The sequence below is a fragment of the Diplotaxodon limnothrissa genome, linkage group LG13, assembly GCF_057381915.1.
Source record: "Diplotaxodon limnothrissa isolate DT_005_m linkage group LG13, D_limnothrissa_male_GT1.1, whole genome shotgun sequence".
Classification (NCBI taxonomy): Eukaryota; Metazoa; Chordata; class Actinopteri; order Cichliformes; family Cichlidae; genus Diplotaxodon; species Diplotaxodon limnothrissa.
This window is the reverse complement of record NC_140608.1, coordinates 5316446-5331168: the sequence shown is the minus strand read 5'-3', so window position 1 is coordinate 5331168 and position 14723 is coordinate 5316446. Positions and strand designations below refer to the sequence as shown.

At 39.1% G+C, this 14723-nt stretch overlaps 1 protein-coding gene and 2 non-coding genes across 3 annotated transcripts in view; 2 read left to right on the top strand and 1 right to left on the bottom strand.

The window, feature by feature from the left end:
- The first annotated feature begins 635 nt into the window (after positions 1 to 635).
- On the top strand, positions 636 to 729 carry trnai-uau (transfer RNA isoleucine (anticodon UAU)). The gene is made up of 2 exons: positions 636 to 673; positions 694 to 729. It is a non-coding gene; the product is annotated as a tRNA-Ile (tRNA).
- A 338-nt stretch (positions 730 to 1067) lies between these two features.
- trnai-uau (transfer RNA isoleucine (anticodon UAU)) lies at positions 1068 to 1161 on the top strand. The gene is made up of 2 exons: positions 1068 to 1105; positions 1126 to 1161. It is a non-coding gene; the product is annotated as a tRNA-Ile (tRNA).
- A 908-nt stretch (positions 1162 to 2069) lies between these two features.
- The window catches only part of mrps5 (mitochondrial ribosomal protein S5), a 34768-nt gene continuing 22114 nt past the window's right edge, over positions 2070 to 14723 (bottom strand). Inside the window, exons 7-12 of the mRNA XM_085369057.1 lie at positions 8241 to 8331; positions 7558 to 7604; positions 5853 to 5910; positions 3948 to 4010; positions 3625 to 3761; positions 2070 to 2625 (exon numbers count right to left, since the gene is read on the bottom strand). Of these exons, the coding sequence (XP_085225183.1) occupies positions 2401 to 2625; positions 3625 to 3761; positions 3948 to 4010; positions 5853 to 5910; positions 7558 to 7604; positions 8241 to 8331 (621 nt within the window). The 3' untranslated portion in view covers positions 2070 to 2400. The remainder of the gene's footprint in view (positions 2626 to 3624; positions 3762 to 3947; positions 4011 to 5852; positions 5911 to 7557; positions 7605 to 8240; positions 8332 to 14723) is intronic.

The following is a 14723-nucleotide window of genomic DNA, read 5'->3' as shown; positions in this document are numbered from 1 at the left end:
TGAGACTGTTTTCGGTCCAGGTATTGGATAAGAACGACCTTTTCTACATTACCAGTATAAACCCTCTGGATGTGTGCACCCCCTCCCCCGGTGTTGGAATCAGGCAACGTGTTGTATTTCTAAGACAGTACACTGCAGATCAATGTTGAGGTTGTGAGTTTAAGCCTCATCTGGAGCAGATGTCCTCAGTTCATCTTGAAACACCAGGGCAGAGACCTGTCAAGGCTGAGTTATATAAAAGATTCCACTTGCACTTAGGCATCACCACTGTTAAAGGAATACTGAGACGGCACTGCTTTCATTTTTTGCAATCTTGGTTGTAAAAAAACTTATATGACAAGGGAGGGCAAATTGCATTGACTTTTCCAATGTTTATTTATTTTTTATTTTTTGGTTTAGGGTTTAAAAAGTGAAGCCAGTGACATTATCAGTGTAAAAGATGGACCCTGTGGTTTTTGCTGTTGTCATCTTGGTTGCAAGAAAAAAAAAAAAAAACTAAACAAAAACACCTGATCTTACAAAGATGGGCGCATGCATGGGCATTTTTGTTGTTGTTGTTGGCAACTGTCTCTAATAGCCAGTGTTGAATCCTCTGGTAAGAATGTCTTGACATAACTAGCACACCAAGCACACAAGCTCCAGTGGCGCAATCGGTCAGCGCGCGGTACTTATAAGACAGTGCACTGTAGAGCGATGCCGAGGTTGTGAGTTCAAGCCTCACCTGGAGCAAATGTGTTCTTTGGTAGTTCCTCTGATAGAAATCTGAGCTCTTTTTAGGTCCAGGTATCGATAAGAACAGGCATCACTAGTGTTAAAGAAAGACTCGATGAGAGCTTCGCTTTGAACTGTCGTCATCTTGGTTGCATACCTCCCCCACCCCCCCAAACAAAACAAAATAACCCCTAAAACTGATGTAAAAAAGGTCGCTGCTTATGTATTGGCTTTATCAACCTGGAAGCTACATTCAGTAACGTCTGAGGTTTTGGGTCAAAAAAGTGAAGCCAGCAGTGACTTGAGTTGTAAGAAGACGTCAGAATCTAGACTTGACTAATGCCTCAAGCACACAAGCTCCAGTGGCGCAATCGGTCAGCGCGCGGTACTTATAAGACAGTACTTTGTAGAGCAATGCCGAGGTTGTGAGTTCAAGCCTCACCTGGAGCATCTTGACTTCATGGTCTTTGAATTGCTGAGGCACAGACCTTTTTAGTGGAAATGTCATCTGAATTTCAGGAGTGGGACCACTCCTCCTTGACACCCCCTTTTCAAATACCTGCTGTTCCCCCCCCCCCATTTTCCCCTCTCTTACTTTCCTTCATTCATTTCTCGTTAGTACATGGGGATCTGTTGGGCCCGGGAGCCGTCACCAGTCTCCTTCGAGGCCTTCCCCAAACCGCAGCACCAGTTCACACTTCCTCATTCCCCATTGTTACCGAGGATGTTGTCCTAGCTAGTGAAATGTTCAGCTTTATAAAAGATTAAACTTGCATTTAGGAATCAACTGTGTAAAAATCTGACTACCGAGACAATGGCAGCCAGCAGTAGGTGACTCCTCTGTTTGCAAAATGAGTCAGGATTTCTGGAATTACTTTGTTCAATCTAACCCTAGTTTAAACTTTGCAGCTCAGTTTATATCACCTGGTTATCACTACCTATATCTGTAGTTCTAAGAATATGACCATTTTAACTTTGCAAATCATTGACTCCATTTAAAGAAAAAGAAAGACAGGTATGCTTTAGGGAGTGGCTTTGTTATACATGACAAGTTGCTACTATGACTACAAGGTGGCACTTAGATTGTAGGTTTCGTGGTGAACATGCGGTTATCATTATTTTTTATCATTAATATATATTACTGTGCACTGTTGCCCAACGGACATCAAAAGTGACAAAAATATAACCTTTGTTCAACACTTTTCAATTTCTTTGCTCCATAGTTGCAGTAAAACATAAGAGGTATCCATCAGCCTCAGCTAATCAGGAATTTCATGCATTACTAAATATATCCAAAGCAAAAAGGACAAAACCCCCAATGACTTTAATAGATTTAAAATTTATTATTAGCACATGTTTTGCAACAGTTCAAAATTAATTCTCAAGAGTCAGAATGTAAAATATTTCTTCTGCTGTAACATTGACTGCATCAGTATCATAGGTTTGATATGGACAATGAAGTTGGTGTTATACTGAAAAGCACTGAACTTTAGTCCTCAGTTGAGGACTCTTACAAACAGAGTCCATCACATTTTGAGACGTTAACAAAAACCAAAATTCTAGCAAACAAGTTCCACACATACTGTTACTAGAAAAAAAACAAGTCAGATAATCCATTTGACACTATTGGTTTCCTTCAGTCCACTCAAGTCTCCTTTGGTCTTATCCAAGCATCAGCCTTCCCACGCATTACCAGATGGTGCGTTTGACACCTGCCCAGATCGAGCGTTTCAACCCCTGTGCAGCTCGTACGTCATCCCAGTGCAGCCGGGTGTTGGGAATCTCATCCTCTGACTCTGGGTTGGGTCGTGCGCCGTCTTTGGGACTCGCCACCACCATGGGCAGAAGGCCACGCTGCGACTGAAACTCTACAACATGGAGCTGCTTCTTGTCAGCCAGAGTCTGGTGGGTTTCCTACGGAGAAACAGAAGAGGTAGACATTTTTATATGGAAACTGCTACTGGGGCTATGAACTTAGCAGCTTCTATAATATAAACTTTTTCCATAAACTTTTAGTTTTTGGAACTACAAAGTTAGTGACTTGGGAAATAAAATCCAAATGAGTATTTTCAGCAATATTTAGACAATTTTTTAAACATTATTTTCATAAAGTTTTAAAGCATCACATTTTTATAGTTAAAAAGTTGCTTGAAATCTAAATATATTTTGACCGAAGACCAGTGAAGTGGAGATAGCAAAAGAAAGAGAAGTTAGGTTCAGACTGTGAAGAGCAAAATAATGATACCTACAGCTGCACTGAGAGAGCTCGGGTGAAACAGCCATTTAGAAAATGTGCTGGATTTATAACAGAAAACATAACAAGAAAACTATTGGAAAAATAAATGCAATAACTGCTTCATCTCAAATGTCTTGTTTTCATCACCACTGAAGCCCCAAATTATAACTGAAAGTAAAATAAGATTAGTTGGCCAGAATTATTAAGAAGCCAGATATTTCCCCTCAGGGATAAACTGAGAAAAAGCTACAGGTGGAGGTAATGTTGCAGTAACATTACTCAGGTGGACACAAATACAACCCCTGTCTAAACAGGCATCCATTTGCTGGGAGGTTAGCTGTACTTACAAGGTGATAATATGTCACTATTGTGTTTTCAGCATTCAGAAGGCCACCTGATATGGTGCAAATGACATCAGCAGTGAGTGTCCAGTTCCATCAGAGACCTTTACTGCAAGCCTGCTGCATCCACTGCTCTCTTTCCCCATGTTTGCTCTCTCTTTCTCTTTATTGTTACAGTGGAGTAACAAATGGCAAAAATGATCTTTATAAAATTAAGAAAGCTAATAAGAATCTGAGCTCTTATGCTTTCATGAAAGTTTATGTTCCTGCTAAAACCTGTATGCTTTTCCAAAACCATAAAACCAATTTGTGAAAACACCCCCAAACATTTCTTACCTGACTGGCTAATCCGGTGAAGAGAGCCCGGGTGATGTTCAGGAGATTGACTGATCCCTCTACTTTGCAATACATGTCTTTTATACCGATCAGCTTGCAAAGAGTGATGACCGCCCTGTGGCAGTGCAGACCGTAACCTGCAGACACAGACATTTTCAGGACACCACGGATATCTTAACTGCTGCTGAATGTGCAAACAGGTATCTTTCTGCTGAAAGGTCAACTGTACTTGCAACTAAGGCTGGTGGAAAATGTAAAGTTTTTTCTTTTAGACTTTAGAAAATCGTGCAATAAAAGAGGACATTTTGGAAACTGAAATATACCTTTGCTTTGTTTTTTCATGCAGAGCGTCGTCCTCTTAAACTTGGAATCAATGTCATGGTAAACTATTGGAAGAGAAGAACAACAGCTTAATTATACTAACTGGCTGCAGAGCAGAGAGAAAACAAGCTGCTGTACTGAGACATAATAATCAGACCAAAATGATGCCAGAAAATTGAATTATTTTTTTTTTACAAGCTTTGTGCCATTTCTGAATGAAAGCACCTGTGTTTTGTTATGCATCTTTTCCCCTGCTCTCCCTCAGGTCTCCTGTTTCTCTACCTGCCCACCAGATGTCCTTCCACATGCCAGTATTGCCTGCTCACTGCAGCAGCTGTGGCTAATTAGTTATTCAGTGACACACAGTCCTTGAGAGGGAACTGTGTGCTGCTGAATGAAGCCGATATTATAGCTTCAGGTTAAAATCTTGTTCTTGCGCTAAAGCGCTTTTACACACTTCACAGGACATTGTAGATGAGGAGAATAATCAGATCACATGTAGAGAGAGCTAATTTGTAGCAGCTGAAAGAGGTCCCGCTGTTTTCTGTCAAAGTGACAAAGTCAGAGCAGAAAGAAATCTTGCTAACTCCCACATCGGAAACACTTTTCTATACTTAAGTAACTGAAACACTGAAATAAAAGTCTACCCTAGTTCAAACCAGTTAAAATGAGTGTGGGAATTGACTGTAATATCATCCCAGGATGTTTTGGTCTCTTACAACAAAGGTGAAAATGTACCTAAGTCAAACACAACCAAACTCGCTACTGGCTTTAAAGTAATTCAAATTCAAACAGTAGCCACTGTAAAATCAGTGCAGCTCACTGAGTATCAGACAAACAGATTGGCTAAAACCTTGCAGCAAATAAAACTTGAGCGATGGAGCAACAAAGGCGACAGAAAGTTAAATTTATCCAGGCATAATTGGAGCTTTGATACAATTATAACATTCAAAACAAGAAAGTAAACAAATGAGTCACACTGTCAGGTTGCAGATGGACACATAGGGAGAGCTGGCATGTGGCAGCATCATCTTTCCATGAGCCTAAAAACATTTTCTCAGTTTCCAATTCAAGCTGGTTGAAATACAGAACCAACGATATACACACACACACAAAGACACTGACACACATGCAGTTCTTCTGGTTTTAGACCAGAGCTGGAAGCTAACTTTCTCCTCCGGTGGGCCAGTGGAGGCCGATGACTCATGCTCATTAATCTCTCAGGCTCTGCTCTCCAAAGAAGGCCAAAGAAGCCAAATTAAGTCTTACAATTAGAACGGAGAAGCAGTGCATTTTAACTCCCAAACCTTTCTTTACAAATGAATATTATAGATCATATCCTTTGTATGAGTACCAGCAGGTAATGGGAGGGTACAGTGTTGAATCAGAGGAGTACATGGAGATAAAGGCGTTGAATGAAAGTGATGCAGAGAAGAGTGGGAGAAGAGGGAGATGTAATTCTAAATTTCCTGGTACTCATGTCTTCTTCAGTTAAACCCTTCACCCATGCTCCTCTAATACTTACATAAGAACTTACACTAAATTAAACTTCTTCACACCATCATGCTTGTCTTTGCATACTGCATACGTGGCATTAAGAAGTAAAAGCAATTTTCAGGAAATGAGTTTCCTCGTTAACATGCAAATTAATTTATGCAGCAATCTCCCCCAACTAAGGCTATAATCAGATAGCCTTTTCAAAGTAGAATGAAGCATGAAATTTTGATTGTTCTGTATCGTGTTCATCAGATTCTGTTTACAGAGACAAAGGCTGGCAGGCATGTAATACTAAGTTAACATAAGCATATAATAACAGATGGAAATTTAAAATGTGAATAAACAGACCGCAGTTTTATGGAGGAAGAGAGGAAGAACAAAAGGACAAACGAAGATTCAAAGTCACTTACTGGTGTGGTCATTGTATCGTTCTATATAGTACAAGTAGTGGATGGCTCTGTTCTTGGCCTGCAAATAAGAGTTACATGACAAAAGACACACAGATTGAAATCCAGCAGTTACATTAATATAGGAAAATATATTAATACTATTAGTAGAAAAAGGCCGTGTAGTAAAGTCCTTATTATAAACATAATGAAACGCATCAAAGGAAGTCTTGAGTCTTGTCTCTTTAGATGCCATTTAGCTCACCTAATCATCTAATGTATAACCATAATAAAGTGAGTTTAAATGTGCTATTTAAACAAGCTTGATTTGATTTGAAAACCTGTTTATGTTGCAGGTTTCAACAGCACTTACCCAGAAAACACTGTTGAAATATAACAATATTGAAATATAATGTTATTTCCCTAGTCAAAAGTTAAAAACTTGCATGGTAGATGATTAGATAGATAGATAGGGTGATCGTGGCTCAAGAGTTGGCAGTTCGTCATGTAATCGGAAGGTTGCCGGTCCGAGCCCCAGCTCGGACAGTCTCGGTCGTTGTGTCCTTGGGCAAGACACTTCACCTACTGGTGATGGCCAGAGGGGCCGATGGCAGCCTCGCCTCTGCCAGTCTGCCACAGGGCAGCTGTGGCTACAACTGTAGCTGCCTCCACTAGTGTGTGAGAGTGAATGAATAGTGGAATTGTAAAGCGCTTTGAGGGTCTCGAAAAGCGCTATATAAATGCAATCCATTATTATTATAGATATTATTCCTGGGAAGCGTAGTGGTCTGGTCAGGCAGTCTGTTACAACGTGAGAACTATGATCATATCAATAAAGAAAGGAAATGCACATTTTTGTTTTGTTGTTTATTTTTGTTTTTTTTAAATATAACAACATTTTATTGAGACTAGTTTACTATATGGTTGTAATCAGATCTGATATCCCTGTGTTGGTCTTGTTTCTACATCATCATAACAATCTTGGTTCCAGTATCAACCTTGCAGTGTACCTATCATGTTGCCTGAGCCTTCAGTTAAGTTTGGCCAAGTTAGCTAATGCTACAACAAAAAGCTATCACCAGCCTAACTTGATAATATATTTGTTATCTTGCAGACATTCATGAAGAAAATAACTGAATAATTGAATAAAGACATTTTTTCCCCATTTTCCTCCACTTTATAAAACTAGAATATTACAACACTATTGGTCAGCTCCAGTGTTGATGCTGGACCAACATCATTATGATGATGCAGGAATGACACCAGCACGGGGATATCACATAGCTACGTGCACAGGTCCTCTTCACACACACAGACTGGATGCTCACTTTAAAATGATAACATCAGATTTCTGCATATGCTGATGTGGATTCTGTCACACTGAGTGTTTGCCACTTGTCTGGACTGACACAATCATCACCCCCTGATGTCACTTGTATATGCTTATTCAGCGGCTTCAGAATGCGAGGTCAATCATAAATTTGAATCTTTTCATGTGTCGCTTATCCTTTTCAAAACCTTCTGGTACAAAGTCTATGATAGACGTCCAGCAGATGACGCGATAACATCTCCAAAATCTTTCGTTTAGGAGATATTTTTTAGCCAAGACCAGTCGAAAACCTCAGTCGACAGTTATTTAACAAAACACTTGCAGGATATGTGACCTTAAGCTGTCCCAAACCTATAAACGGCATCTGAAGCTACACTGATATATGGTTTGTGGTCTTACCTTCCTCAGAGCCGTGTTCCTGTCTGCTGCTTTCCCCAAAGCAAAGCCTGGAAGGAGGAAAGAACATTGGTCTTAAAACACCTCTGAGTGCAGAGTGTTGAGTAGTCACTGATGCTTGTGAAGCTCAGTGTAACAGAAAATGTAAAATTCATCATAGTATGATTCATTAAAAATTAAACAAGATTCTCTTGAAGAAATCACAGCTTGTGATGCTTTTCCCGTGTTATTAAACTAATGACTGTGAGTCTTTATGCTAATGAGCAATAACATGATGAAGTTTTTGAAAAGCAGCAGTGACACACTCTATAATAAGAGGTTAAGTGTAGGCGAGCTTCAGGAAAGTATGCAGAGTTTCGTCAGCAGTTTTCCCTTTTTTTTTGCTGCTGCTTGAGGATGAAAAGTGTCAAACCCATTTCCTGCACTTCCCCATATCGGCAGAGGCTGAGGCATTTTAGAAAAGCTCAATTAAAATAACTGTCAAAATCAATTTTGGCTCTGTGTCATGTCTACAGAATTCAAAACATGTTAAATTATGTTTCTTATCTCTCTTCCTCACACTATAATACCTTGCATTTTCAATAAACGTGATTATCAGGGACAAAACGTTTAATAGACTGGATTTATCATCATAAGTTGCTTCCAGAGTTTATTCATTCATGTATTTATTTTTTAGAGATTCAAACCTGCGGCTCCGTTGCCATTTCCCACTGCGACCAAGCAGCTGATGGACCTCTTTCTGCCTTCTTTGGCTGTCATGTTGAACACACTCTTCACCTACAAAACAACAATCATAAACAAACACTATCTTGAGCTCTAGTGTAGCTATTATATCATACACACTGCAAATATAAACATAAATAAAAATGTGAGATTTTTCTGCAGACGTGCTGCAGTCAGTGTGGTTCTGCTGGCTGTGAGCTCCAGCATGCTGTGTAGCCTTCTGTAGCCCATTATGAAACAGCTGGAATGAGGATAAGCAACTCTATAACTGAAGTCCTCTGCTGGCAAACAACCCTGCAGTCTGGAAGAGAATTTCTACCTCAAGTGAAGCAGTTCTAGTACCTTAGGTGGGACAGAGGGAGCTGAGAGGCAAAGCAAATCTCATAATTTATGAGCCCATCTACCATCCCATCGTTACCTGTGAGGTCTGGGCAGTGAAAAAGGAATGAGATCACAGAAAGTCATAATTAGTTTTCCTCACATGGGCTATGGAGTGATGAGTGAGAGCAGTAATGCTGCTCCTTTGCATTAAAAGAAGTCAGCTGAATACATTTGCGCATCTAACCTCCCTAGAGAGGCTTTTTATACTGGAGGGACTGTATATCCGTTCTAGCCTGGTGCAAGTGGCCAAGGATCAGTCCAGCTGGCTATTTTGCTTAGTGTGCTGCAGCTGCAGCCACATTCTGGATAAGCAGCAGCAGATAATAATGACATAATGATATGTTACAACTGTTATTGCTCATTATAAACTCTTGCAATTACATACTGAGATTAATTTATATACTGAGATCAAATATCAGGACAACAAATCAGCCAACTACTGTCATCTGTTTTTATGGCACAGATTAACTTCCAAAGCTCAAAAGATGAATGAAAACAAGCATTTGTTGTATAACTTCGGCGTAGTATCATTTGATTTTATGCATTTTGGCTTTTATGCTCAAGTCAATAACAGACAAGTTAATGAACCGACAAAAACAAATGCGTGGAGTAAAACATCTGCAGCTATAGCACCACAACAAAGCTATTAGTTGTGCATTTGTGGTCAATCCAGACCCGCATGCCTTCCCAGATTTAAGTGACTTTCATTGATCTGTTATGTAAAAAAAGCGGCAGTCATCTATCTATCTCAGAAGCACACACATATCCTATCCACACAGGCTGATCAACTCTAGGCAATATGATTTTGAAACACCAGGGGGCAGCATAGATCCACTACAGAGGTTTGAAAGAAGAGCGGGAGGAAAAGAGGTGACGGATGAGGGGTAGAAGGCAAGGGACAGAAAGAGAACAACAACAAATGAAACTAGAATCAGATCCAGCGTGTAAGGCTGCAGTTTAGACTAGATATAAATGTAGTGACAACTCTCAAATTCAAAGAATCTAATATGTGGGGACCGAGGATTAGTGTCACCAATTCAATATCTCATCAAATGTGCGATCACGTCACAGCCTCCTATTCTGTGTCAGTTATGATGCTGAATTATGGCCTGACGAGAGCTCTTGTGGAACATTATGACGACACAGTGAAGTTGACCTTTTTCATACAAAATGTCATCACTTCATTACTTGATATTATTAGACATTGGTGTGAAATCTTGTAATAAGTGAATGTATTCGCATTATAGTCAAAAACATGCTCTGTAAGATCACACTGAACTTGACCTTTGACCACCAAAGTTTAACCGATTCTTCCTCAAGACTAAGTGACCATTTAAAAATCAAAGAACAAGAAAAAATGATGATTAGATGGTGAAAGATCTATTTGTTGTGAATGTTCTAAAATCTGACTCAAAAAATCCTGATGAAATGCCTGAATGTGTGGAGATGAAACATCCATTTGTGTGTGTGACATCTGAAAACGGATGTGTCTGCATCTTTGTCTTAATAAGAGATGTGCAAAGTACCAACACTCAAAGAAGCCTCAAGAAGAACTACAATAAATGCACACGGAATAAATTCAGCTCAAAACCAAGAGGCACAGTGAAAAGTGATACAGAATAACCAGCGATCCCGACTAGTTCATTAAGCAAATTTAATTAAGATAATTATAGTGCTAATTAGAAAATATTTTTGGTCTAATTAGAAAATATTTTTTGTCATAGCACCTTTCACAGTATGTTTCATTAATAAAATGTTCATTTAGGATTACTCTAAATTAAAAGCTCATTTTACCACTGAACTCCACAACAAGCTGCAAAAATAGAACAACAGGTACTTTAGAGTCTAGTTTAAGACCTGGTTCCTGGAACTCTCATTTAAGCCATTTTTGGATTCAAAAGGAGGAAAATATCTGACTTATTACTAGCTAAATGCTGTACTGTGTTCACCAGCTTGTCTCTGAATATGTCCATCAAACGCTTATGGAAAGCTTTATGACTGAAAAAAGGGTCTGCTGCAGCAAAAAAAGATGCTAACATACTGAAGAGCTGCAATTTGGCACTACTGCCAAATCCACTTTCATATTGAAATCACTCAATAATTCACTGTTCATATGAAAAAACAATGACTCCTGTGGCTTTAAGCATATAATAGCTATGATGTGATTTCCAATAACAGGTATTGAGTTGGAGGGGTTTAAATATTGACTATAAGACAATTCTCATACAGACACACACAGGTCACACAACTGCTTACACACAAGGTCTATATGAAAAATCTGTGTATCTATGTACAGTATTTTGACAGTTCAATACTGGTTTAAGCATTGGCGGCACTTTGTGTTACTTTGCTGCTTATGTATGGCAGTGGTTTGTGGTGTTCATGTTGCACTTGTGTTAGTATCTGTCTTATTGATGTGGAAACACTGTGGTTATTTCTTCAACTCCACAGTTGGATATTGCTTTAAAAGTATTCCCTCAACGATACACACAAATACAGAAATATTACTGAGGTGGAAAGATAAGTGAAGAAGCGATTGTACATTCAGCAATAAAACACCCATCAAATATTTATTTATTCTCTAGTAAAGGCAGAAAATCAAATATTAAAGCTTCCTTTGCTCATTTTGTGCGAGTGTGAATGAGAGGGGAACAATAATAGTACAAAAAATGTAAAACTAAGAACGTGAATGGACAAAATTCATTCAGCTGATTTTAAACAGACAAGAAAAATGTTCAATAAAAGAGCCAACAATTAAGCACTGATGCATTTACAGTATTTCCCACCACAGCCTGAGTGTAGTATAGTAAAGTTTTCTTTTCAGGTTGGAGCCAGAACCAGAACTTCAAACCTTGTGGCTCAGAGTTAGGGCTCAGAGTTAGCATAAGAATTTGGGCGTGACTGAAGTGCATTTTAAGCTTAATTCAGGTGGTTTAACTGTTATTACTGCAGTTTCAGAGACACAAAATTAAACTTGCAAATGTAATTGGAAAAAAATCCTTTGGAGCCAATGATTGCCTGAAGTCTAGAATCCATGGACATCACTAAATGCTGCGTTTCCTCCCTGCAAAGTCTCCTACTACAGCTGCCTTCATTTAATGCATGCTTGAAAGTCATTGAGGAATATCTCATTTCTTTGCCTTGAGCTTTTGGGTTGCTTTTGCTGTGTACTTTGGGTCATTATTATGCTTATGCTATCATCAATACACATGAATGCCCAGGTTCCACTTGCAGCCATGCATGCCTATGCAACAACACTGCCTACACCACATTTGACAATGATGTGGTATTCTTCAGCTCATAAGCCCATCATTCTAGTGCAAATTAATCTTGTTTTCATATGTCTTCATATGTCACAAGACTTTGTTCACCAAGAACTACAAGTTCTTTCAGCTGTTTTCTGGCAAATTGAATCTTCTTGTTATTGACTTTAAACAACTCTGGGAAATGATTCATGTCATCATGCACTTTTAGTTTTATAGCACTTGTAAGGTGTTTTGGTGTTGCTGATCTGAATAACTGAATAACTACCTAAGTTCAACACATGGAATCAACTCCAGCTCTTTCATCTGCCAGATTATGAGGGAACCAACCTCATGTGGTCAAAATACTGGTCAACTCTTCACTGACTTTCATGCCTCTCAAAAAGGTGGACTATGTACCCTGTATAAATACTTATAGACTTGGCTGTACATGATTATCATTGTGCTAGGTAAAGATCAAGGTATGATACTACATATATACATGATAATACATATTATGTATTAGAATTTCACATAAAGATAACCACAGACAACATAAAGAAACACAAAGTGAAAAAAAAAACGCAAAATGAAAACAAGCCATAATAATTATGAGCTAAAAACTGAATAAAAAAACAAGCCAATCGAGTGTGAAATTGTCTGAGTATGTAAATGTATTCCATACTCCAGTGATAAGTGGCAACAAAAAAAAACAGTTGTTACAATACGAGTGAATGCAACTCAATCCCAAGTGAAGGACCTGCCTGGCCTGCCTCATCAAGGGGCTTCTCTCTCCCTCCCCTCATGCTCCACCTCTCTTTCTCTGAGTCTCTCCATCTCTCTCTACACCAGCAAACTGAAAGAGTGAATTTAGCTAAAGGGCATATCATGACTGGTGGGAAAAATGTATTTATGAGTCAAGCTAACGCTTTGAAATGGAAGTCTATAGGAGCCACTACATAGCACCAACTTGTTTCTGACAGAATGCATTCAAAACACCTTCAGCTGTGACTGTGAAAGGGAGGTAAAACATCACAGAAATGAAGGACATTGATCCCTGGAAATATGAATAGTACTTCCTGCCTGCTTGTATGCATTTCCTTATGTTGTTCCTATGAGCTGCGAATAGATCTTGCACTAGCGCCCTTTCATTGGACTAACCCCACACCACCTCCAAAAAACAGTTCACCTTGAGGCTTTTATCCCTGTCAGAGAGCGCAAGTGATAAAATAGTGCTGAATTCCAGCAGAGGGAACTTCAAAGTCAAGATGTGCCTTGAGCGTCGCTCGTTACGTAACATACACTTCAGTAAAGGGTTTATAATATGACTGCAGGGCCACAGAACAAGGATTGGGGTCAGAGCAGAAGCAAACACCAAAACAATGAAAAGACAACCCCAAGGACACATGCAAACACATGGATGCACAAAAACAGTGACTTAACGACACCTCCACATGCCTCACATATTTTTTGCCCTGCACTAGCCTTTACAAACCAAAGGTGCACACACATAATGCTCCAAAAAGTACATGCCGTAATAAATGCATGGACATTTTTTCTGCACAATGTGGCAGCAGGTCTTAAAGGGAGGCAGCAACATATCCTCCCTTACTGTCAAGTTTAAGTGTGTAACGAAACTTGCTCTTTATGCCAGGTGCGGACCAGATGGCACATGAAGCGTTTCTGTAAATCAAAATCCAACAAGTTATTAACTCTCAAGTTTCAGCGTGACTTATGGCTGTTCGCAGCCAGTTTCAATTAGAAGTGTGTCTAAAAGCCTCCAGTGATGTTGAGTTCTGGGCTTTACATTTGTCATTTGAGGTGAAGATGCAGTAGTTTTGAGGAGTGTTCACAGCAGAGCAGATGGGCTGAGTTTTTCTCTGCCGGATGAGCAACAGCATGGCAGTGGGAGGATGCTTCTAACTCGCTCTCACTTCTGTTTAATCTCTTATTTTCTCAATCTGTTGCTGCACGTTTTCCTGTCTCCATCAGTCTATATGCTGCAGTACAAGGGACGAGTTTTAACCACATGAAACCAGAAGGTACTGCATGACTACAAATGCCTTCTCTGACTTGCTCTTGCATAGAAACACCATTTTTTTTCTCGAGTATCTTGAGTAAAGATATCAACAAGTGAATAGTTAACAGCTTTTATTTGCTCAGGCATAGCTACAATTGCCATAATTAGTCATACTGGTGCATAATTTAAACTCTGCTAGATTTCTTTGTGTAATTGTGACATGTGATGTGTTGAGAGCCAGATGGCCATATCTGAAGCAAAACGCTAGATTCACAGGCCTGTTTTTTTCTAACAGTGGTGCAAAAGGTAATCAGCTCTTTTACATAATGAAATAACTAATCGTGAAAAGAGAGTGCAGTCATACACTATGGTAGATGGCTATTTGAATATTATAGCACAAGTGTCAAGTTCTTCTTTGGCCCCTCTCCACTAAGTTTAATTTAAAAAAAAAAAAATCTTTCAGATATTTGTGACTGAGAAGGAGAAAAGGAAAGAGTTAAAATCCCTTTCTGGACTAATGTGTGTTCAAATGAGATGACAAACTGCTGTCTAAAGACTTAGCAAGAAAACAACATTTATAACAGTGTAGGGAACTGTGCGTTAGTCATGCAAATGACTCAGACATGCATGTTTGTGCTTGTGAGACTGAAGGGACGAAAATAGGACTAAATTACATTCAACTGTAAAAGTATTTTTTGGAAATTAAATTGATCATATAGGGCGAGTGAAAAATTTGCTTTCCTATTCATTTCCTTAATGTAGAACATTTTCATTTGTACTATGTATTACTCTACAACTTGGCA